At 42.0% G+C, this 25,735-nt stretch overlaps 1 protein-coding gene across 2 annotated transcripts; it reads right to left on the reverse strand.

The window, feature by feature from the left end:
- Positions 1-3: 3 nt before the first annotated feature.
- CCNH (cyclin H) lies at positions 4-12,244 on the reverse strand. 2 transcript variants are annotated; one of them, XM_082783380.1, is made up of 9 exons: positions 12,062-12,239; positions 11,816-11,938; positions 8,171-8,244; positions 7,702-7,912; positions 7,264-7,427; positions 5,236-5,306; positions 3,397-3,508; positions 3,033-3,093; positions 4-185 (listed from the first exon to the last, which is right to left on the reverse strand). In XM_082783380.1, exons 1-9 carry the CDS (start codon positions 12,176-12,178, stop codon positions 147-149), a joined length of 972 nt encoding a protein of 323 aa, XP_082639506.1. In that variant the 5' UTR covers positions 12,179-12,239; the 3' UTR covers positions 4-146. The 2 variants fall into 2 exon arrangements, with proteins under 2 accessions (XP_082639506.1, XP_082639505.1); XM_082783379.1 differs by having other exon boundaries at positions 11,816-12,244.
- Between the last annotated feature and the right edge of the window lie 13,491 nt (positions 12,245-25,735).

Genomic DNA, 25,735 nt, shown 5'->3' on the forward strand with positions numbered 1-25,735 from the left:
GAATTGTATAAAACGCTTTATTGCAAGTATATTAAATAGTAAAAGAGCAAATACCTCATGCTAATACAGGCTAATGAACCTTTGGCAGACAGGTTCACGCGTCACAGGACAGCGGGTACTGCAGTGATAGGATTTCCTCTTCGGGGTTACACCAGCTCCGCAAACTCGTCATCGGTACATTCTTCCTAAGGGAAGGAAAAAAGCAATGCCTTGAGCAGCACGGCCAGACAGTAAGCTGTGCAGGAACATGGACCAGCTGGTACTGCTGCATCTGGTATCAGCATAACATCCCTTATGTGTGCCAGCTGAAAAGAGTTCAAGTAATACAAGTAACTTCACTTTGACCTCTCAGACTGTGCCTACTGACAGTAAAAGATTGAAACAGCAACTTTAAATGGATTTTAAAACTTAGTTTGTCTGTCCACTTTACCTGACATGCATATATTTCTTCCAGGACTGGTGTAAGACAATACAGGGACTGTTCTACTTCTGACAGCCAGTAAGAATGTCAGTCAACACAGAAAAGCTGAATACAAATTCATGCAAGTCCTACACAGAAGCACATTCATTAGGCTCCCTCCCAGATTGTCATGATGTGCTTGACCTACGACTATCGGTAACAACTAGTGAAAAAGATGAAAGGATATTTCATTTCCTGGCAACTCCCAATGATCCCAGATTTCTGCTCAAGCTTCCCATGTTGCTAAATGTGAGAACAGTTTAAGACATTTCCCCTATTTTGTTGTAAGACTGCACTTAAACTTTGATTCCCGAGTTCATTAAAACTGTTGTCACTCTCCCTTTACAGCCACCCACTATGCTATCTTCTGCAGGGATGATGAAACCAGAGAGAACTCGGTCGCAAACATAAACACATCAGAGGTAAAGATTTTGTTTTCAGCCATCAGTGGCTTATCCCAGAAAACACAACTGAAAGGCTCAAGGGAGAGACCCCAGCTTGTTTCTGCAAGCATGCTATACTGCTTATCAAAGAAGGAGAAAAACAAACAAAAACGCTTATTTTTTTGGAGTGACAACTCCATTTTAGGGCCGGTACTTTTCAATATTTTTATAAACGATCTGGATGTAGGAATAGAAGGTATTTTGAGCAAGTTTGCTGATGACACCAAACTTGGAGGAGCTGTGGACTCGAATGAGGGTGGAAAGGCCTTACAGACAGACCTGGACAGATTGGAGGGCTGGGTGATCACCAACCGCATGAAGTTCAATAAGAGCAAGTGCCGGGTCCTGCACCTGGGACGGGGAAACCCTGGCTGCACGTACAGACTGGGCGATGAGACGCTGGAGAGCAGCCTAGAAGAGAGGGATCTGGGGGTCGTGATAGACAGCAAGTTGAATATGAGCCAGCAGTGTGCCCTGGCAGCCAGGAGGGCCAACCGTGTCCTGGGGTGCATCAAGCACGGCATCGCTAGTAGGTCAAGGGAGGTGATTGTCCCGCTCTACTCTGCGCTGGTGCGGCCTCACCTCGAGTACTGTGTGCAGTTCTGGGCACCACAGCACAAAAAGGACATGAAACTGTTGGAGAGTGTCCAGAGGAGGGCTACGAAGATGGTGAAAGGCCTGGAGGGGAAGACGTACGAAGAACGGCTGAGGTCACTGGGCCTGTTCAGCCTGGAGAAGAGGAGGCTGAGGGGAGACCTCATCACAGTCTACAACTTCCTCGTAAGGGGGTGTCGAGAGGCAGGAGACCTTTTCTCCATTAACACTAGTGACAGGACCCGCGGGAACGGGGTTAAGCTGAGGCAGGGGAAATTTAGGCTTGACATCAGGAGGGGGTTCTTCACAGAGAGGGTGGTTGCACACTGGAACAGGCTCCCCAGGGAAGTGGTCACTGCACCGAGCCTGTCTGAATTTAAGAAGAGATTGGACTGTGCACTTAGTCACATGGTCTGAACTTTTGGGTAGACCTGTGCGGTGTCAAGAGTTGGACTTGATGATCCTTAAGGGTCCCTTCCAACTCAGGATATTCTATGATTCTAAGTACAGCCCCATGAGTGCAGTCTGGAGGGGAAGGATTACCTCTCCTGACTGCTGGTCATACTTTATCCACTGCAGCCAAGAATACCATTAGCTTTCTTAGCAGTGAGGGCACACTGCCAACCCAATTCAACTAGTCGTGCTATTTAAAAAACAAAAGCATGCATTTTATGCTAAGGGTGACAGATCACTCTCTGTATGTACAAGGTTTTCAGTATCAATAAAAGTTCCATTAAAAAGGGTTCCTTACAAAGCTATTCCTCCACCAGAATGTAGCAGTGTTGTCTACAATTTCCAGACAATATTACAACTGAAAGTTACAAAAGATGTTCAGATTAGATCATGAAGGATTACCCTGCTCTGTTTTCATTTGTTAAATTACCCTCTCCACCGTATTTATACCCGGACTCACAACCTGAGGTACAAGCTACTCATCTGCACTGTTTGCAAGCCTTGCTAGCAAACCAGCTACTTCAACCTTGGTCAGGAAGACAAAGTAAAAGGAAACATTTTCACAAACACTGGCCAGCTTAAAAACACTACCTAAAGCTTACGCATCAGGCAGGCATCTCCACATATTTCTTCATATTCCTTTCGCTGAATCCTGAGCAGTGAATTTCTGCCTGCACAGTTAGGATTTCAGTTCCTGGCCTTCCAAAACCAGGACTTTCACCATGGTATTCCAAGCTGGTTTAACAGCTGTTTTCCCTCAGTGGTATCACAGAGTTTCAGACAGTGGAGTAGAAGTACTAAGCTTCATGTTGTGCTGTGGTTTGTTAAGAGACTTCCAAAAGCACAAGGAAGAGCAGGAAGGATGGTCTGCATGTGCTTGCCACTCCCCACAGAAAATATGAGTATTAAAAACACTCCCAAATGCAGGCCTGCAGTAACTCTGGCTCATTTTAAAAATAAGCTGCAAAACACTCTAAGCAATATGTAGAAGAACATCAGTGGCAGAAGTTTGTCAGTGGCTGTGTCAATTTCATCAACCATTAGAGTGGAAAAACAAGTATTTGTACCATACATTTACTAACCTCATCAATTTTCGGCTTTTTTGCGTTATAGTCACCATCTTCACAACCTTTCCTCTTCTTCCTAACCACCGTCCAGAAAAAAAAGTAGGTTTAGTTATTCATTTCCAGAGTCAGTCTCCTTATTTCCTGTTATTTCCTATTATATCCTTATCTCCCACTGTTGGGGCCTGCCGTGCTAATCAGCATAGAGGAACAGCATCTGGGTGTTACAGAAGAACTGTGTGAACCTGAGAACCAAGACTTTGAACAGGCACCCTCACGTTTGCATTGACACGTTTTCATTTTCATTCACTCACAGATCAGTCAGTGTTTCCACAGCATTAAAAAAGATTGAAATTTAACAAATTACATAGGATCTACTTACATGTTGGAATTAAGTGAAAACTCCGGACTGTGACACTTCTCTAATTTCTGTTTTAGAGCAGCAATCTCTTCAGGCCTTGGCAGTTCATATTTCTTTATAAGATTTTTCATGCCTACAGTGGCAACAATACAGCTCTAAGCAAACTAAGTAATTTCTGCTGCACCCTGCGAATTACACAACGTCAGTATCAATCAGTAGTGTGGCTCCTGCTACTGCTTATCCCTTGTATTTAACCTTGAGGCAACAGTTTCTCTCTTTTCCCTCACATCTCTGCCAGATTTTGAAAACATCACATCTATTTTCCAAACAGACTTCAAGACACTGTAAGGCAAGTTTTACCAACTTAACAGAAATCTTTATAACTAAAATCCCTACTTTTATTTGTCAAACCATCAGATGTCCCAAGTTCTGACCTTCTCCAACTCCCAAACCATTTGCTTACACAATTTCCCATCACTTGCAGCACACTAACTTTGGAGTATCCAAGATTACACACACGAGGCTTGACTATCATCTTAAAAACAGAGGATTAATCCTAATTAGCATCAAGGATCAGCAGAAGCTCAGCACAAAGAACTACAACTGAATTAAGTTGCCAGCATCACATTTTTTGTTTTTCATCAAGGCAAATTACAGCGTTCACATTCCTTTGCCAGCAACTTTCAAAATAGATGAGTGTTTTTTTGTATTCAGCACTGTATCCTAGTCTTAAAAACAGTTTCTGTCTTTTATGAATGTAAATTAAATTTACAAGTACCCTACAAGAAAGAAGACCTTCTCTACCACCAGTTCTATGCAAAACAAACCACTCACAGATTTAGCATCTCAGCTGCTCTAAAATTTTCTGCCAGCCACGTTTACGAAGAGCTGCCTTTAGGGTAATGCTATTTTCCACAAAGCTGCAAGTGAGTCTGGGATCCTTCTGCATTTCACTAAAAGAAACCTGACGACTAGGTTTGTTAGCAGAAGACAGAGGTAAGAGTACCTCAAACTTCATAAATTCAATTTAAATTGAATTTGTAGACCCTGCTGACTTAAACGATATATTCACCACCGAAGTCTGCTTAGTCAACAGACTGGATTTTTTCTTTTCGATGCTAGCACTCTCCATTTTAAATACATGCATCAGGTTAGAATATTAAAGAACTGCCTTCTTAAAATTCCATACCTCGACTGTCATTTAATATAATGATCAGCATACTGTACTCCCCACTGTCACAGCTAAACCATGCCAGCATTCATGTTTTGTTCTGTTTGTTATATATGTAGCTGTTTTGTACTAGACATCTAAACATAAAACCTGAACATCTTTTGAAACACCTTTATAGCTACAAAGTAAAAGTGGTGTTCAAATGCTTGCAGATCACTCAGCTTACAAAAGTCACCCTCTGGTGGTAGAAGTGGTTCTGTGCAGCTTTTGTCAGAAGCTGCACTCTCAAGTCATCGTGACTGAAAAGAAGTTACTCATCCAAACTCACACAAACTAGTGCCCAAAACAGATTTCTCACTTTTGAATACAAATCAGTTACTAAAAAAAACAGTACAACATATATGATTTGCAAAGCATCAGGCTCTTTACCATTTTGATTTAATTTAATAACAAAGATAAGTCTGAGTGTTTTCTCCCCCTGCATATACCTAGCAAGTAGGTCATTGTACTGCCAACGTTTTACCTACCCTATGCAAGCCCTGAGCTGAACAAAACCATTGGAAGCACGCTTTTCTGCTTAAAAGTTTTGTAGTTTGGAAAAACATCATGTTTTTCTTTTTTTTGTTTGTTTGTTTGTTTGTTTTCCTTCAGAAAGACAGTTTCTCACATTTTTTCCAATGTTTACTTACATTTCATGCCATCTAGTAACTTGCCCAAGAATGTTCTGTTTTCTTTCAGCATAAGGCTTTCTGACAAGTAACTGTAAGGAGAAATGAAAGAATAATTTCCTAAAATAAAGTGCCATAATTACTTGTGACAGCTACCATTAGTTAATAAAACACCTATCTCCATCTGCTAAAGCATTATGATTAGACTTAGTAAGAACACTTTTGTTGTGGAAGTGCTATAAAGTGACAAGCAAATGATGAAGCAAGTCCTTCACTTCCAGCATTCTTCTGTTCCTCAGATTCAAAGTTCCTTTTAGTAACACATTAAAAGAGCACACCTGAGGAACATCATTACACAGACATTTATCACATTCCAGTGTTAAAAAAAAAAAAAAAGGAACTTAAGATTTAAGTGAATTTAGATGAAAACTGAAGCTATGAAACAGAATATTGAACACACGACACAGGACCTCCGAGTAAAAATATGAAAAGTTTAGAGAATAATCTCACTTTCAGCTTTAGCACTTGCTCATTTATGCTTCCAAATCTTAAAACAAAACAAAACAAAAAAGAAAAAAAAACCCACACACCAGCTGGTTAAAACCACAAGATATATAAGCAATAATCCTTGTCAAGATCTACAAAAAAAAACAGTTTATCCCTTGCTGGGAAGAAAACTTGCATGTAAAATCCAAGGACTCTTAAAGTGTTACCAGTCTGTGTGAAGAGAAAACTTATTTATAATACAGATACACTCAGCTGTGCCAGCTGCAGCTCACAGTCTGAGGCCCCAGCCACCAGGAAGACAATGTTAATTGCTACAAGCTGGCAGCTGCTCACTTAGAGCCACTGCTCAGACAACTTCAGGAGCCCTTTGCTGACACCCTAATGAGAGACTAACTGGTAGCCATTACTTGCCAGAGACCAGTTGCTGTTGTTTTGCCTGAAACTGTAACTTCTTGAACACAGATTTAATCACACTGACATCTGGGACCCACAGATTTTCAAGCCTCTGTGTTCTAACCCAGCTCTGCCCTGCCAATGCAGGGACCCCTACTCACAGGCCCTCAAGACCCGTGCTGCAGCTTCTCTCGTGTGCAGCAGCTGAAGCTGATGCGAAACAGTGACTGACAAGGTTGTAGCAACTGTAGGTGCTGACGGGTGACAAAGAATTTGTTTTGTTTTGTTTTTTCTTTTTATGAGAAGACAAAACTCACATAACCTGAATCCCATGCTACCTACAAACTATTCTAGTTCTCTTTATAGCCAAGCTTTCTGAGTTTTGATGTATGGAGTACAGAAAATACGCTCAGGAATGAGATCGACAAGTTGTAATAAGCACCTGAACGCTGGCACACTGTTCTGAGAAAACAGTGAATCATGAAGAGCATTCTCCCACGCTGTGGAAGACTCTGTAAACAGAATGGCTTTAATAAACGCTTTCAGGGTTGTTATCAAAGCCCTGAAACAAGGGCTTTCAAAGCCCTAGAAACAAGTGGAGAGGCCACAGAAAAGAAACCGAGTTACTTAAGAGCACCTTACCACTTAATGAACTTATCATTAGTCCATTTCTGTGTACACTGATGGTTGTACCAACCAAGTGTAGCACTTACGGTTTGGGCATGGCTAGTAGCCATCAGTTCAGAGAAACACCATTTCACTCCAAAATCTTTGGTATCTTAGAAATTCTTAAAAATCTAACTTTTTTCTTTCAGTGATTCTTTTATGTTTCATACCCTCACTTTCTACTGCATTTCCAGTCTCTTCACTCTGAAAATCCTATTCTGCTCTAATTAGGGCAAAGCCATCACTTTGGAAGAAGCAAAAAAAACATTTCAAAGGAATATAAAAACCAGACACCAACTAACTGCATAGCTCCTGCTTTTCAAAAGTTGAAAAAGAAATCACTACAGCTTTAGTTTTGAAGCATACTTAATGCAGCAGACTGTTAACTACCAAGTAAATGCTTAATTCTACTAGTCAGGAACATCTACAGTAAAGTTTTATACAGGTAGCAAATAAATCGCTCCAAAGAAACAAAAAGACTACCTCTCCATGTTAATTCCTGCTCTTGAAGCACTAGATAGGATAGCAGTGAGAGCTATCTGTGAGGGAGTAAAGAGTAGATACGCATCTGTCAGAGCCACTCGATTGAGAAAGTCATCCGCTGTTCTCCTCAGCACTTCAGGATTCTCCAGCATTGGATAACGAGTCTAGAAAACGAGTAAGAAAGTAAGTAGCTGTTCCTGAACTTCCACTCGTCAGCTCAGAACACCAAACACAACAATGTACTATAAAGCAAAAGAGTAGCTGGCCATCTTGTTCAAAATAAATGATGTTTAAAGAGCACAACAAAACAGACCTCCTGGCAAACACCTATCACTTTACAGTCAACATCATTAAGAGCACACTTATTTTTTCTACCATAAGCCATAACATTTGTCTTACATTAGCATATGAAGTATGTAGCACATAAAACATTATTACCTTAATATCAATTAGAAATCCCTCAAACGGCCTGTATGGATTGTGCACGATAAGATGGAAGTTCAGCTGTTGAATGAGAAGCAGTTCATATTCCAGTATCTGTTCGAGAGCTTTTTCCTGTCCAAGAGGGCTTTCTCGAAGGTTACCAACAAACTGTGCACTGGACACATTAAATTCATCTACTTTACACGCCAAGAATGCACACGTTAGCCTTGAGAAGGATAAAAGGAAAAACAAAAAAATTCATATCTGCATATGTATTCATGAGAAGTTCTGTGCAGAATTATTTTTTTTTAATATTCAAAGTACCATCTATAGAACACAAACTTTCCCAAGCAGAAACAGAAGGTGACCAGTCTTTACATATATTTAAAAAAAACAAACTGAGAGATTAAATATCTTAACAAATGCCGAGTATACTTCTAACGTTTTAACCGATATGGTAACGCAAGGTATGTTGATAACTCACATTATTATCCGAGGATGATACTCCATCACTGAGTTGTTCAGGTAAAAGCGTTTAAAATACATGCAAGCTGTTCCCTACGTTAAAAAAAAAAAAAGGAGGGAAAAGTAAGAAGCAAAAATAGATTGAGAAAAAATAAAATAAGATCACACAGCAGTAGCAAGTGTAAATGTATACTACAGGCATACAGGACACAATACAGGTGCAAATGCCGTGCCATTAAACATTCCCAAATCTAGTACATCTGTGGGTGTAATAAGCTTACAGAATTGTGGTTTGGTTGTCTTTTCTGCCATTTTTAGACATAGATTTAAGAAGACTGCGCAAAAAGTTGATGGCATCTTCATGAGAATCTGACACTGACACAAAATTTAAGAAACAGCGACGGTCTACTTCCCTGCATGTTTAAAAGTGACACTTCTCTGGGTGTCTGCAAGTACCCCAGCCTGTCAGTGCTGAACTCCCCACTGATCTGAGCCCCACCAGCATGAAATCAGGTATTGCAAACCTGTTACTTGGGAAGTCTGACTCAGCACACTGAGTTAGGGCAGCCAATTCTCAGATATAAGGTCAGGTTTCATGCAGCATATGGTGGCAGCCTACAGGTGCAGAGTGAATGCGCTTTTAGCAAGACATTCATCATGATACCCGTAGGTAACAGGTAGGAGGCTCCAGAGAACCATAGCCAGAACAATGAAGGAGACAAAAGCCCGTCCCAGTTGGAGAGGGTGCCTAAGGCATGGGGGACTCCCTTCGGAAAGGGACAGAGGGACAAAGGGACAGACATATGCTGACCAGACCCAACCCATGGGGAACTCTGTTGTCTCCACGGGGCTTGGATGAGAGACTTAGCTAAGGAAGTCACACGCCTGGCACAGCCCACCGGCTGCTACCTGCTGCTGGTCATGACAAGGTAGCAACGAGAAGTCCGAGAGCCATCAAAAGGGACTTTAGGGCTTTGGGGCAACGACTTGATAGCATCAGGGCAGGCGGGGTGGCGATGTATGTGAAACATGGGCTGGGCTGCGTGGAACTTCACGCTGGGGATGGCAAAGTTGAGAGCCTGCGGGTAAGGATTAAGGGACGAACAAATAAAGGGGATGTTGTAGTGGGAATCTATTGCAGACCACCCAGCCAGGATGACAACGCCGATGAATTGTTCTTTGCAGAACTAAGAGATGCCTCGAGGTCAACTCCCCTTGTCCTTATGGGGGATTTCAGCTTGCCAGACATCAACTGGGATCACCACGTGGCAAGTCCAGGAGGTTCCTAAACCACCTCGATGATAACTTCTTGGTGCAGGTGCTAAGGGAGCCAGCTAGGAAAGGTGCCCTCCTTCATCTGTTGCTGGAGAACAGAGAGGGTCTGGTGGGAAACGTGGCAATTGGCGGCTGTCTCGGTCATAGTGACCATGAAGTGGTTGAGTTTAGAATTTATGGTGACAGAAGGGAAACTGCCACCAAAACTTCAGCCCTGGATATGGGGAAAGTGGACTGCAGGCTGCTCAGGGAACTAGTCAGCAAGGTCCCCTGGGAAACTGCTTTTGAAGGCGTTGGCGTCCATCAGTGCTGGTCAGTCTTTAAGCGATGCCTCATAAAAGCAGAACATCAGGAGATTCCTAAATATCGGAAGTCAGGCAGGCAGGGCAGGAGGCCGGCCTGGCTGAGCAGGGATCTTCTACTGGAGATTAGATGGAAAAAGAAAGCGTATGGCTGCTGGAAGGAGGGTCAGGCAATGAGGAAGGAATACAGGGACACTGTTCGTGTTTGTAGGGAGAAAATTCGTGGGGCCAAAGCCCAGCTAGAGTTGAAGCTGGCCATGTCTGTGGAAGACAATAAAAAAGGTTTCCTTAGATATGTGAACAGAAAACTCCCAACCGACCCTGAACGTGTGCGGGATTTGCTGTTCCACCTGGATCCATATAAATCCATGGGTCCGGATGGGATCCATCCCAGGGTGCTTAAAGAGCTGGCTGATGTCATTGAGGGACCTCTCTCAATTATTTTTCAATGATCTTGGGAATCTGGAGAGGTCCCAGTAGACTGGAAGCTGGCAAACGTGCCAATTTTCAAGAAGAGCAAGAAAGAAGACCCTAGCAATTACAGGCCTGTCAGTCTCACGTCAGTGCCTGGTAAAATTATGGAGAAGATGATCCCTGAAATTACTGAGGCACACCTGGGGGACAATGAGGTCATTGGTCCCAGCCAACACGGGTTCATGAGGGGTCCTGCCTAACAAATTTGATTTCCTTTTATAAGATCATCCGTCTAGTTGACCAAGGGAAACCAGCTGATGGGATCTTTTTGGACTTCAGCAAGGCTTTTGACACGGTTTCCCATAGGATCCTACTGGACAAAATGTCCACCATACAGCTAAATAAAAACATCATATGGTGGGTGAGCAATTGGCTGACGGGCAGGGCTCAAAGGGTTGTGGTAAATTGGGCCATATCAGGCTGGCGGGCGGTCACCAGTGGGGTCCCTCAAGGCTCCATTTTAGGGCCAGTCCTCTTAAATGTCTTTATAAATGAGTTGGATGTAGGCCTAGAAGGTGTTTTGAGCAAATTTGCCGACAACACCAAACTTGGAGGAGTTGTGGACTCTGATGAGGGTGGAAAGGCCTTACAGACAGACCTGGACAGATTGGAGAGCTGGGCGATCACCAACCGCATGAAGTTTAACAAAAGCAAGTGCTGGGTCCTGCACCTGGGACGGGGAAACCCTGGCTGCATGTACAGACTGGGCGATGAGACGCTGGAGAGCAGCCTAGAAGAGAGGGATCTGGGGGTCGTGGTAGACAGCAAGTTGAATATGAGCCAGCAGTGTGCCCTGGCAGCCAGGAGGGCCAACCGTGTCCTGGGGTGCATCAAGCACGGCATCGCTAGTAGGTCAAGGGAGGTGATTGTCCCGCTCTACTCTGCGCTGGTGCGGCCTCACCTCGAGTACTGCGTGCAGTTCTGGGCACCACAGTATAAAAAGGACATGAAACTGTTGGAGAGTGTCCAGAGGAGGGCGACAAAGATGGTGAAGGGCCTAGAGGGGAAGACATATGAGGAGCAGCTGAGGGCACTGGGCCTGTTCAGCCTGGAGGAGGCTGAGGGGGGCCCTCATTGTGGCCTACAACTCCCTCACAAGGGGGAATGGAGACGCAGGTGACCTATTCTCTGTAACACCAGTGACAGGACCCACAGGAACGGTGTTAAGCTGAGGCAGGGGGAGTTTAGGCTGGGCATCAGGAAGAGGCTCTTCACCAGAGGGTGGTTGCACACAGGCACAGGCTCCCCAGGGATGTACTCACTGCACCAAGCCTGCCTGAATTTAGGAAGCGATCGCACTGTGCGCTTAGGCGCAGGGTCTAATCTTTTAGACTAGCTCCCAGCCCTCAGACACACACCAGTGCTGGACAAACAACCGGGGACTGCGCACCTCAGCGCCGGGACCCCCCCTGCAGCAGCCAGGCGCTTTTCCTGTATCCCTGGCTCACTGAAATCAATCCCAACTAACTGAAACATTTGTATCGTCAATTGTATCTCTGGAAAGCTCCGGGTTCGCTTCCACTCCTCGATGACGGCAGGGGAGAGGCGTAACAGCGGGGCAGCCGCGCTGAGGCGAGCCGGCAGGGCGCAGGGGGGCCGCGGCGCCTGCTTACCACCACCGACCGCGGCATGGCGGGCTTGAAGACGGCGCAGAAATCCAGCAGCCGCTTCTCGTAGTACTTGCAGATCGCCAGCTCCTCCTGGGGCTCCAGCAGGCACAGCTCGCTGGGCACCACCTGTGAGGGGACGCGGGGATGCGACATGGCGGAGGGGGACTGGGTGGGGGGGGGGGGGTCCCCTCTGCCCTCACAGCCCCACAGCCCCGCCGCCGCCTTTTCCCCCTCCAGCCCGCCCGGCACCTTCCCGTTCGCCGCCGCCCGGCTGCGGAACTTGCGGTTGGCCTCGGCTCGGCTCCTCGCCAGCTCCTCCTCGCTGCCGAAGGTCCAGTGCCGCCGCTGCGTGCTGCTGTGGAACATGGCGGCGGCGAGCGGCCGCCACCCGCCACCCTCACGGCGGCGCAGGGAGCGGGGGGGGGGGCGGGAAGATGGCGGGGAGGGAGGAGCGGGAAGATGGCGGAGGCGGGGCGGGAAGGAGGGTGAGGGGGGGGTTGGTCAGGGCACGGTGCGCCGCCCGGGGGGTGGCACAGACACGAAAAAGTGAAGTAAAACGTGACGAAAAGTAGTTAACCAGAGGGATATGGGTGGAAAGAGGGGGAACAGTCGGGTGTGTGGCTGCCAAGGCTGCCGACACCTCTACCACAGGACGGAACTGACCACGGTCGTTTGCCTGTTCCGGCGTCTTTCCACATAATTATACGTGAACTTTGACAAGGAAGGGAATTGGGGTGTGCCCCACAGTCCGTGTGCCATGAAATACCTGCTGTTACAGTAAACCCTGAAAATAAAGAATCCCTTTTTTTTCTTGTGATGATGTACCAAAAGGACTTGCTGCCCTGCCCTATGCCGTGGTCAGCCTTACATTTACATTTTTTTGTTACAATAATGCATAGCTGTAAAATGCAAATTCCTGTTTTTTTTGTTTTGTTTTGTTTTGTTTTGTTTTGTTTTGTTTTTCTCAAGCTTCTCAAAAATATCAGGAAGTGTGCTGACATCAAAAAATACCTCTCCTTATCCCAGTGCATTTCACTATTTTGTTTTCATCCATGTAACTATAAAACCATATAATTCATCAATATCTAATAATAATACATTCAGGGGAAAAAAAAAAAAAAAAAAAAAGAGCAGGGAATAATACATGTTATGCCAATTTAAATCAAACTCCATGAGTTTTCAGAGAAGCATTTGAGAACAAAGGGCCCTCCAGTGGTTCTTCTAGTCTTTTCTCCTATGTAAAGTTAGGATTGATTTCCTAATTGCGAACTTGTATCCTGTAAGTTGATGTATATATAGTCTTCATCAGTGTCTCAGTGAAGGTGACTTAACAACACACCATGTTAGCATCATTTCACCCATCATATGGTTCTCCCCAGAACTTTGTATATTTTCCCTGTTGCTGCTATCGTTTTAGATAATTATGTGGTTTGGTGTATATAGGCAAGCCAATGACACTGATGTTATAAATGAAGATACAACTCAATCTGAATTTAGTAATGTTTACAAAAGGCAAGTAAACAGTGCTGGATGCACAGGGAGTCTATGCTCCACCAACAGGCACACACTAACATTGAACTTTCTAAATATATATACATGTAGAACATTGCTTTTACATATTCATAAGAAACCTGGGTACACTTATACATATGTACAATCAGAAAAGGTATCAATTGTAACATAAACATGGCAAAATTTTCCGAATTCTGGCAAGTGTTTAACAAACAATCCTTTAAGTCTACTACTATTAATGTCCATGCCCACAGGGCTCTTTAAGGCCTCAGAGATTACTCGCCACATGCCAAGCAATCCCACTGCAACCTTGTCATTTTTAGTTGCAGAGTCCCCACACCTTGACCTCAGTTTGGTCCCATATTTCAGGATCATAAACTATGTGATTGTTAATAAAAGGAATAAGCTGTAAGGTTACCAGGACAGTCTTTGTTTCTAAGGACGTATGATTCCCCATAATGCGCAACTGCTGACCAGCGAGGGGCAGTTGTGTGCGCAGGTCCGCTTCTCTCAGCTCAATCTTATTCCCAGCTCCGGTGTGCCTATTTCCAATGACTTCCTATACAGGCTTCTTTGAGTGGCTTGCTGAGTTTGGCCAAACCTATCTTCATAAGGTGATCAATGTGCCTGTTCCTGTCCTGGTCCCTCTTCTGCTAGCCTGTCCTATTCGTTCCTTTTTCCTACTTCTTTATCGCTGACATAACTTCATTATGTTATATATAGTGTTGTATTTTCATCTTGCTCCCCTCTTATACCCTTCACCCCACAGCAGTCCTTTTCAAACGACTTTTCATTGGTCAAACAACTTTGTCTGGCAACAGCAAACCCCCGGCAACTTCCATGCCTTAATGGCTAGAGAACAAGCAACCAGAAACATCATGGGGTCTCCTGAATTGCCCTTCTTGGTTCCCTCTAAACTCTTTACATTCCTGATGGCCTCATCGTTAAGAATTTGATATTATCATCAATCATGGGACTTCTCAACCCCCATGGCCACACTTCCACATCTCCCCCTTCTTTATTAACATCAAACATCTTGACACGAATTATTACTCCATATATCACACTGACATTTGGTTACTTAACTTTCTGTTTGTTCTCTTTTTCTAGATAGCACATACCTGCTTACCAGAACGTGCTTTCTTTCTACCGGTCTGCTGAAGGTGTACTGGGAGTCTTGCAGAAGATGTTGTATGGCAGAGTTAGTGGTTTTGGACAGTCATGTCTATTCTACTGGGGCTTTGTACATGAGACTTCAAAAACCCTTATGTTAGGATGAGTGGTGTCAAAAAGGACATCCCAATCCATCAGGAGGAGATGTGTGGTTTCTTTTGTTATGCAAAATAGAAGGCACCCAGGTGCATGATGGGCGAGGAACCTCTCCACATACCAGATTGGTGCAGCATGCCCTGGGAAAATCCATCTAGGGTCTACTCAATGCTACATGAATGTGGGGTACCCAGCATCTGAAGGGACATTATCTGTATATTACTTTCCATTTTGGCTTATTAAAATAGCTATTTTATTAAGCTATTCATTGTTGAGACTTTCTTATTGAGATACAGAACTGAGTCGAGCGGGAGGACAGGGCTAAAAAAGAAAGAGAAGAAGCCTCAGCACTGTACAGGCACTGTTCACAGCATTATGCAAAATGAGACTGTGTAACCAACAGCCTTTTACCCAGAAATTCAAGGCACAGCACCATACAGGCTGATATGAAGAAAGTTACTTCCATCCCAGCCAGGCCCAATACATACAGATAGGATTCTGGGTTCCAGATTAGAAATTAAAAATTCAAGTCTATTTGAAAACTTTGTAAGGTAATAATGAGAATTTTGCCAAAAAAAATGTAGACAAACTTTTGCAGAATAGCAACACAGTATCTCCTTCAGTTTTATCCATGTGAGCCTGCAGGTTCATAATACACTTGGGATATTCAAAAGAAAAACAAATTAAGTTACAAAAACACCATTTAATAGCCTCTGCTTTGGCAACCATAATTTAAATATTCCTGAACATATATTTGAAGTATGTGGGGTAGTTAAATTCTTCATGTTAAGCAAATGTAGGTGTTCATGGGTTTGTAGTTAAGATGGTTTCTGGTGGCCTGAAATGCCAATTTAGGTGTTTTTCCTAAACTACATAGGAAATATTTTAAGTTCCTGCATTGACAGTTTTTTTTTTTTGCATTACTTTTTACATTGTTCACCTTAAATTTCAGCAGTAGAACATCTCTTTAGTTTGAATTCAGAACAAATCTGATTTTCTAGAATGATAGACACTCAGATACCAAGTACACCAAAATAAGCACACCTTTTTGCTCAGAATCTAATCATATCAGTTCCATAAGGAAATCAGACAATCATACGAATTGCAAAAATCAGTCAATTTATTGAGAGAGTTGAAGTAATCTCATGGTATCATTGTCATGTAAAACATTATAATAGTAAAAATGACTGTTTCTGAAGAGAACAGTAGGGAAGATAAAGCTGAATTAAAAAAAAAATAAATTGATTTTATGCCTCTCACTTTTCAGAAGCTGTAAGTCAGTGGGGTATGGGTATAATTTTAGGAACACTCAAGAACTATTGACTTCATTAATTTTAGTCTTATATTGACTTTAGCTGTTATTATTAATGATTCTAAAGATTAGTCTGAAAGCAGAGACAGGTCAATTTAGATAACACACTTGAAAAGGTAATCATAAAATACTGGGTCAAGACCCTGTGCAAATCTGTTATCAAGCAATGTGCTGAAAAAAGAATTTACTGTTTCTGTTTCTGTGCTTTGACATCAGCACTCTTCACAACCTTCTTCCCTATGACACAATTTTAATGTGTTATCTTTTAATTCAAGAACTTAACAAAAGTATAAATGCTGCAGTCCAATTCTTTGCGCAAGTAACCAAATCTATGGAGAGCTGTTTAAAATACACTAATAAAGTGCAAAGTAGGCATAAAATACCTTGTTATTCAAATCAGAAAGGTAACAACAGAAATTTGTTTCAGAAACTGAAATGTAATATTTTAAAATACAGCTACTTAATTATGAGATGTGGAACTATGTTGAGCAGAGTAGCTCATTTTATTTTTTTCTAGTTTCAAGTTATGGAAAGAGGAATACAGTGAATTTTCATAAGTAACTGTATGTGTCATTAATCCATTAGTCTACCTCCTCAAGTGTAAAAGCTTGCAGTGTATCTGTTATTCTGATTTTAAGCATCACATGCACAGGACTATTTGTTCAGAATTATGCAAATTGTGCAGTAGCAGAGCAAAACTGTGGGATAATGAAAGTTATCCAGTTGCTTAGTCATTTGAAAATGTGCTCACCAATTTCTCAGAAAAATTACCTTGGAGCATAAATAAGGTCCACCGCCTAGGGCTAAATGTTGTTTTGGTTCAGGAATCCATTTCTGAACTTGAGCTAGAATACTTGGCTGGAAACAGCACAATTTATCTGCTTGTTATCAACACCTCCCACAGAGTTATCCCTCTTAATGTCATACCCGAGCAGAGCCCCAATGCTCTTTAAGGAAAAATTTTCTTCCCTATCTATGTCCTGAAACATAGCAGTTTCTTAAGAACACTTCTGATAAGAAGTGAATAAGGAGGGGTAAAGGGTTTGATGCTTGCACCGGGAGTGTAGAGTGATTTGAGGATAGGGTGGGTGCACAAATGTGGATACCACTTGCTGAGCAAAAACATGTATTTGGTACAGTGTGTATGGTGGACCATATGTCTTGTGCTTTCTTCTTTGAGGGACAATCTTCTGCAAGGCTTCCAGAACCCAGTTATAATGCACAGAGAATTTCTGAGAGAAAAAATGGTAATCCTCAGGTCAAACTGAGGCACACTGGCATCCTTTGGATAGCATTTCTTCCTCTTTCTTTCTCTGGCTCTGTCCAAAATTTGTAATTCTCTCTCTCTCTCTCTCTCTCTCTCTTTTTTTTTTTTTTTTCCCTTCTTGTCTTTTGCTTCTTTTATCATTATTGTTTATTTATTTATTTATTTTTATTTTATCTGCCTTTCCAAACAGCAGAGGGTTGATTTCAGTCATATTTGCATGTATGAACTCTTCTTGTAAGTGCTCTTGCTGTGACTCCTTGCCTCACTCATTCCCCAGTCACATAACAAGTCTTCCTGGATTTTTTTGTTTGTTGCATCCTTTGCCTCAAGGCAGTTTGGGTGAGATGGACCTGTGGCATGGGACTCTTGTATAAAAATAGCTGATATCTTTCCAAAATCCTGAAAATGTTCTGTCCCTCCTATAAACTAGGAATAAGTGAGTAATATATTACTTAAAATTAGAATAAAACTTCTATTGCCTGAAGTGTGAGCCAGCTGAGGTTCTTACTGTCTCTTTACAATCCTTTGTAACACCAAGGTCTTAAGTTCTTGAAAACAGCCTGTGTGTGTTTTTCAAGCCTTCATTATGTAGATTCACATGTAACTATGCTCTGGTTGGTACTGTGGTCAGCATAGATATGGCCTGAACAGAAGCATTTTTTTTCCAGAAATTTGTGAGGAAAAAAAAATTTTTTTTTTTTTGGGGGGGAGGAAATAGTTAACATAAGCATACAGCAGCCAGTCGAATTGTAAGCTTCATTTACAAAGTACGTGTATGAAAATCATTACAAGAAATGCAGGCGTGGATCTACTGAAAAATATGTTGAGTAGCTGTGGGCATAGGGAGAGCACTCTATTCTCTTTTTTTTTACAGAATGCATCACCATGTGCTCCCTTTGAGTTAAATCATTACAGTGAGTTTTCTAAAGTGGTTCTAAGGGTGGTCCTACAGTGACATAGGAATAAAACATCCAGACAGGGAAGCAAGACATTGCCAGGGAAGCTCATGGAGCAGATTCTCTTGAGTGTCATCACACGGCACTTGCAGGGCAAGCAGGCAATCAGGCCCAGTCAGCATGGGTTTATGAAAGGCACGTCCTGCTTGACGAACCTGATCTCCTTCTATGACAAAGTGACGCACCGGGTGGATGAGGGAAAGGCTGTGGATGTGGTCTACCTTGACTTCAGCAAGGCTTTTGATACTGTCTCCCACAGCATTCTCCTCAAGAAACTGGCTGCCCTAGGCTTGGACTGGCGCACGCTTCGTTGGGTTAGAAACTGGCTGGATAGCCGGGCCCAAAGAGTCGTGGTGAATGGAGCCAAGTCCAGTTGGAGGCCAGTCACTAGTGGTGTCCCCCAGGGCTCGGTGCCGGGGCCGGTCCTCTTTAATATCTTCATCGATGATCTGGACGAGGGCATCGAGTGCACCCTCAGTAAGTTTGCAGATGACACCAAGTTAGGTGCGTGTGTCGATCTGCTTGAGGGTAGGAAGGCTCTGCAGGAGGATCTGGATAGGCTGCACCGATGGGCTGAGCTCAACTGCATGAAGATCAACAAGGCCAAGTGCCGGGTCCTGCACCTGGGGTGCAATAACCCCAAGCAGAGCTACAAGCAGGCTGGGAGATGAGTGGTTGGAGAGCTGCCTGGCGGAGAAGGACCTGGGAGTATTGGTTGATAGTCGGCTGAATATGAGCCAGCAGTGTGCTCAGGTGGCCAAGAAGGCCAACGGCATCCTGGCTTGTATCAGAAGCAGTGTGGCCAGCAGGGCTAGGGAGGTGATCATCCCCCTGTACTCGGCTCTGGTGAGGCCGCACCTCGAGTACTGTGTTCAGTTTTGGGCCCCTCGCTACAAGAAGGACATGGAGGTGCTTGAGCGGGTGCAGAGAAAGGCGACGAAGCTGGTGAGAGGCCTGGAGAACAAGTCCTACGAGGAGCGGCTGAGGGAGCTGGGCTTGTTCAGCCTGGAGAAAAGGAGCCTCAGGGGTGACCTTATCGCTCTCTACAGGTACCTTAAAGGAGGCTGTAGTGAGGTGGGGGTTGGTCTGTTCTCCCACGTGCCTGGTGACAGGACGAGGGGGAATGGGCTTAAGTTGCGCCAGGGGAGTTTTAGGTTGGATGTTAGGAAGAACTTCTTTACTGAAAGGGTTGTGAGGCACTGGAACAGGCTGCCCAGGGAAGTGGTGGAGTCACCATCCCTGGAAGTCTTTAAAAGACGTTTAGATGTAGAGCTTAGGGATATGGTTTAGTGGAGAACTTGTTAGTGTTAGGTCAGAGGCTGGACTAAGTGATCTTGGAGGTCTCTTCCAACCTAGATGATTCTGTGATTCTGTGACAGGGGATGTTGTTTCTTCAAACTGTAACCAAGCATAACACCACATCTGGAAGATGTGGAACATAAACCTGAAAAATCATTGAGAATTATGTATCTGTTGGCTTCCATGAAGGAAAAAATAAAGTCTCCTGTGGTACAATGAAGTTTATTTGGAATTAGGAATAAAGACCTTTTTTTTTTCTGACTCACCATCTTACACAGGGCATGTCATTTATCTTCAGTTTTCCCATATTTCTATTAAGGCTGCTGCTAATTAAGCATTTATTTATTTATTTATTTATTTTTTGCAACTGTAAATGAAAAGTGCTGTACAGTGGCCTCTGAGCGTTAAAGAATTGTGCTGATACGCTAAAGGAGATATATGCAGAATTTAGCATGGAATGTTTTTATAGTAAAGATAGGAAACATGCAGTCTAGTCAATGTCACGTGTATTCTAAAACTATGGAGGAGTTCAGAGGAGCTGCATTTCACCAAGTGATGGAGGAAAATGTACCTGGGATTATGTGAATGCTAAAAAATAAACAAACAAACAATCAAAAAAACCCAACAGAGTAGGCCTACAAAATAATGATAAAATTATTCGCCTATTTTTTAAAAAACACTCTATCTAAATATTACTAAGGTCAAAGAACTGGAATTTTCCAAGGAAAATTGTTTTCAGACCGAAATATTTTCACACTGTTTTGGGGGATTGTATTTTCCTCATTTCATGTTTCCTATAGGTCCCTAGCACATTTGAATCCAAGAAGCTAATTCTGTTGCCATTCAAATCAGTAGCCCAGCTCCTCGTAATTTCAGGGAGATAAAATTATTTCTTTCCCTTAATTCAGCTGTGTCTAAGGATAACTAATTTCCTATTAAGTCTAAACAAAGATACTTTTTTTACTTAGCCTAAAAGATGGTGGCAATATATTCACAGAAGGAAAGAGTTAACCTTGCTGATGTTCTTGGAGAGCATTAAGCCTAAGAGGTGGAAAAGCACATCGCTTTATTACCATATGATTTTAATATTAGCTATATTTAATACTACTGAGAATTTGTCAGTAGTCCTAAATTTAGTGTTTGAAATACTGTGTTTTAGTCCTCAGTCTGCTGTATATATGAATACAATATCAGACTGACTTCTACTTGACTTTACAATGACTGATTATCAATGGTCCCATCACCAAAATACTAGTTAGAACCATATTCTCACCTTTCTTGCTTTTGCTAGGTAGTATTTTACTTTCTGTATGGTCTTATTGATATCAGTGAGATTCTTTTGTAGAAGGAGTGCTAGTCTGTGTTAGTAACATGTACTGGTTGTTCAAATCAGTGCAAAATCTGCATGTGCATAAGGCTATAAGTCATTTAGTTTGGTTATGCCCTACATAAAGATTATAACTCTTGGCAAAACTTCAAACTTTAAACAATTGAAAAGGGACAAGATATGTCATCTGGGAATTCCTGACCTTGACATTTTTTAAATCTCAAAGAAAACATTTTGCATTTAATACAGTACAGCTTGAAGTGCGCACTACGTGTGGCATCAAAGAAATCAGAAAACATGGGAGCAAAAATTAAATGTGCTAAGGTAGAAGTGTTTGTTTATTCTTAAATTAAAGGCATCACATTCATTCAGTAGTGAGAACTGAATCCCTTCTGGGCAATCAGAATTACATACTGCCTTTGATACAGCAGAGAACATCTGTTGAAGTCAGTAGAAGATTTGCCTAAGGACCAAAAGCTGAAGCTGGCTTTTATGTAGGAGAATAGTATTTTTTGCCTTTCTTCACTGACATGCCCTGAATCATTGATTGAGTGAGTACTGCTGCTTCCATCCCTTGTTCCTTGCTTCACTGTTGCTTTCTCTCTGTTACCCTTCCTGACCTTGCCTGGGTGTTCTTGACCTTTCTTTTCAATTTCTTCACAACTTCTTTCTTCCCACTCAGTTCACTCCCAGTATATCATCTCAGATGCCTATAATTAAATTATTGATGCTGAAAAATCATCACTGGACTTCTGAACTGAAATTAAGAAGGAACTGAGGACACAGACCTCTGAGTCATTCACTGCAACTGCCTTCATATTCAGAAAGCACCATTATGGTGTGTTTGCAAAGATTTATTAGGAACCAAGTGTGCTTGAAATGTGGTTTAAAAATGAGAGCTCTTCAGCACTGCAGAATAAGAAAATCTCCTGACGACCACATCTACAGGAATACTAGGCCACTTCCAGCCTTGAGGATCTGTGTTGGACACCACCTTTTTTCTTTTTTTCTTTTTTATTTTTTATTTATTTTTTTTTCCAACTTTTCAAATACTTTCTTTAAGGTTTATGATCATGGACAGCCAAGACTGAATGTGGATCAATAATTTTGTGTTTGCTTAGCACAGGCAGATACCACTTTTGTGGATAAATCTGAGCTACAACACCAGATTCAGGTCTGGACCTGAATTTTGCTAGAATGTAGTATTCAGAGCTGGGGCTTTAGTTCATTTTAATACAGATGGAAAAGGTCTGTTGCAAAGGCAAGATTTGATGCAAACTATCCTAAATTTCAGGGATATTTGTTTCTGAAGTGTTTTTCTGAGATCTTATTTCAAATTGTTACATGATTGTACAGTGTTCTAGGATGTGATTGGAAAGGATAAAGACAGGCTGCTTTTACTACAAATCTGACATTTGTAGTATTTGTGTAGACATTGTTGACCCTGTGGGTACAGCCTGCAGAGATCCAAAAACTTTCTTTCCTGTCCTAAGGCATGAAAACACTGAAAATTAAGGTTACTTTATGTGATTACTTGGTATGCTTCTTGTTACGGCTTACTAAGTAGCCTCTGTATTTGAGCAGCTCATGTATGAAGGTGCAGGGTGCCAGTTTGCTCCCATTTCCCGTGCTTATGACATGACGCAGTGTTGTCTCCCCACAAACCAGGGGCAGCAGAAGGTGAGCTGGAAGTGCTGCACACAGGGGTAATTGAAGAGGTGCTTAACCTAGCAGCAGTGACCACGTGAAAGCAGACAAAACTAATTCTGTACTCACTGTCTGAGTTTTTACCCCCTGGTCTAAATTCCACAGATAAAGGAGGTGGATGCTCTGCATCTGGCTGTGAATCTTTAGCACTTGCCAGAATTATAGCAAACCAGAAAAACTAGAAACACTTGAAAATTGGCAAAGGAGTTTGAGACTGTAATATATTAATAAGGCTGCTTGGAAAAATTATCTTTTTCCTTTGGAGGAGTGCTGCTGTTGCTATCTGTTTGATACAAAGTGGGCTGAGAGACGAGACTGAGAATTTATAACCTCTTCCAGGTACCTGTGGCACTAAGGGATGTAGTTTTATGATGGGATTTTGTGGGTCAGGCTGGTGGTTGACGATGATGCTGAAGGTCTTTCCAGCTGAGATGATTCCATGATTCTGTGATCATGACAGGGACATGACCAGAAGTATTTTGTAAATTATCATGAAGGAAAACAATTCTTTATATCTTTGAATAAATTAAATTAAACTGTGTGGAAACATGAGAAACTTTTCAAAGCTGACAGTGGGTAAGCCCAAGAGATTCTAAACTTTTTTCTCAAATGCATGCAGTTAAAGCAGTCAGCAGCTTGTACTTCCATATTTTGTGATATTTACTCATTTTATTGTGTTTTTCATAACATATCTGTATGTTATGTGATAATCTCATAATGTCCATCCACAGCTGAACTCATAACAGGAAACAAACTTTGAAATAAAAATATTTTCCTATATTTGTGCTTTTTATCTCATCTTACCCAGTATCTTTTCTGAAAGATGATTCCTGATGTGTCCTGGTCAGGATCCCCATTTCCTACAACTGCAGTAATTTTTTCTGCTACCTTAGAAATGAGTGGTGTTCCTTGCTTATTTGTCTTGCTACGGTCTCCTTTCCCCTCTTGCCTCTTCTTTGCTAAAGAGCAGATGCTTCCCTGAGTAAGAAAGGAGAGAAATGACTGTTTTTCCACACCACTCTTTCTTTAAAAATAGAGCACATATCAACCATTTACTTTTTTTTTTTTTTTTTTTTTTTTTTTTTTTTTTTTCATAAAGAAGAAAGAGAAATAGAAAATAAAGGAATATTTATGAAACTCAGAAGAAAGAATTGTTTCACTCGCAGCAGCTCCTGGCCTTTCAGCTACCAGGGATCAACTCATTCCTCCCGTTGTCCATCTTTGCCATTAGAGCTGGAATACCCTCCCTGCCTGCCTTGCTCACAGGGCCTTAGGAGAGAATGCTGTTGTGAGCAGCAAAGAGTCCTGCATGCCACTGCCTCATGTCATCTCTACTGCCATTCAGCTCAGAGTGATCTATGCTGTTCTGAGACTTGTTCTTTGCTGGACTTATGGAGGTAATTCTTCACTGAGTTCAGCATTGTGTAAGTGGCTTTAGGTGGTTTTTCTCTTCCATCTCACTTCTTTATTGCATTAGATTTGGCAAGAAAACATTTTCTTCTTTCTAGTCTGTAGGATAAGTTAAAATGAAATAACTGAATCCCTGTGAATCTAAAGTACCTGAAATAACTGTAACATAAAGGAAACTGATGGAGGTTAGCAAATGTTTTTAGAGCTTCATTGCAAAGATATAAAGAAAAAGAATGAGGGATTTGAGAAATACATACACCAAAATAGTCAGGCAAATCAGATGATATGAAACTTCACATACAAAGTACTGTTCCAACCTGTTAGCCAAAATATGCTATTAACTTAAGCCCATTAGAGGGTAATTTTCTGAGGGCTAAATAACTACTAACAGCACATATGAGATTTCCTGATTTCATAATCACTGACATGAAAATATAAAAGGTTTCAAGAAATGTTACAGATCTTCCTTGTTGCTACACAAAAGCAACTTCCAGGCTGAAAAAGGGCTTAAGCTGTAGAGGTAAGGTACTTGTCATCTGGAACTGGCTTTGCAAATATTGAAATTTCACTATGCTGCCTTAGGAGATATATGGGGAGAAAACAGAGCAGAGGGCTTTGACTGTCTGCCCCCGACATGCATTAATAACCCTTGAGTTACAATGGATAGTTTGGAATAGATTCCTCTCAAACTAGGCTTTTCATAGGAAATCCTTATCTTACGAAATATTATTAGAAGTATAAGTAGTTCACAAGTGGATATATAATTTTCTCTTTTCCCTGCAGAAAAAAAAAAAAAAAATAAGGTAGCTGTGGCTGTGTAAGTCTAATGGCCTTGAATTGCTAGTAGGGTATTCTAATTTTCATGGACATTATTCTTGTTTGTGTTTTGTCTCCTCCCTGACCTTAAGTAATTAACAGTTTTGGACTTCTTTCTACAAAAAAAAATAAAAATAAAAATAAATCTATTATGTTTCATACGTTCTGAAATGTCAGTGTCAAATTTGTTGTCCCAGTTTTCCTTGGGCATACATGTATGCCCTACAAAGTGGGATAAGAATATTTCTTGAGTTCTGGAAAGCCAGTTCAGCACCTGGAGTTGAGTGTGTTCATTCCTGATTTATTTTTAATACAGGAACAATAAGATTATTTTAATTAGTGCAATAATGATTCATGATGAAAAAGGTGTATCATCTGTCAATGGGTTTGAGTAGGCTTCTATAACAGTCTCTTCTGCATCTAGATGCATCTTCTGCATTGTAATTCTTCACCTGGGCAATGTAGTATGTGTAAAAATGTTACATTGCCATGAAACCACAGCCTAGGGTGCTCTGCAAATACATTGCAAAAGAGGCGTTGTTTTAAAGGAATTTTGAGAAAATTGTGTTAAAGTGCAAAATACAGAGTCAGCTGTACACATAAAAGATGCAAAGCATCTGGAAAGGTAGTTTTGCTAGGCAGTTATCTCTTGGAAGACCTAAATATGAACCAATGTCATGCTGCTGGAAATGGATGTGGCATTCTTAATATTATTATATTTTTCTGCCTAATGCATGTAAGGTTGGAACAGTTCACAGTCTGGGGCTTTTCCAACCCAACCCAACCCAACCCAAAGAAAAAGATGGTATATTTTAAGAGACTAAAGGAAAAAAATAAAAATGAGTGAAAATTTGAATAGTGTTGCAAAGATGGGAGTTATCTGAATTAAAGAGAACAGAAGTCTGGTGAGGAAAATGTCGGCACAGTTTAGGTGTTAGTAGAAATGTAGGCTTGCTGGCTTGCTGCAGAATTGATGTTTCCTCACCGGGTGTCTGTCAGAAATACCACAGATAAGAGGTGATTGTTACTTGACCAGTAGGGTATGTTA

Source organism: Aythya marila (genome assembly GCF_965140915.1).
Source record: "Aythya marila genome assembly, chromosome: Z".
NCBI lineage: Eukaryota > Metazoa > Chordata > Aves > Anseriformes > Anatidae > Aythya > Aythya marila.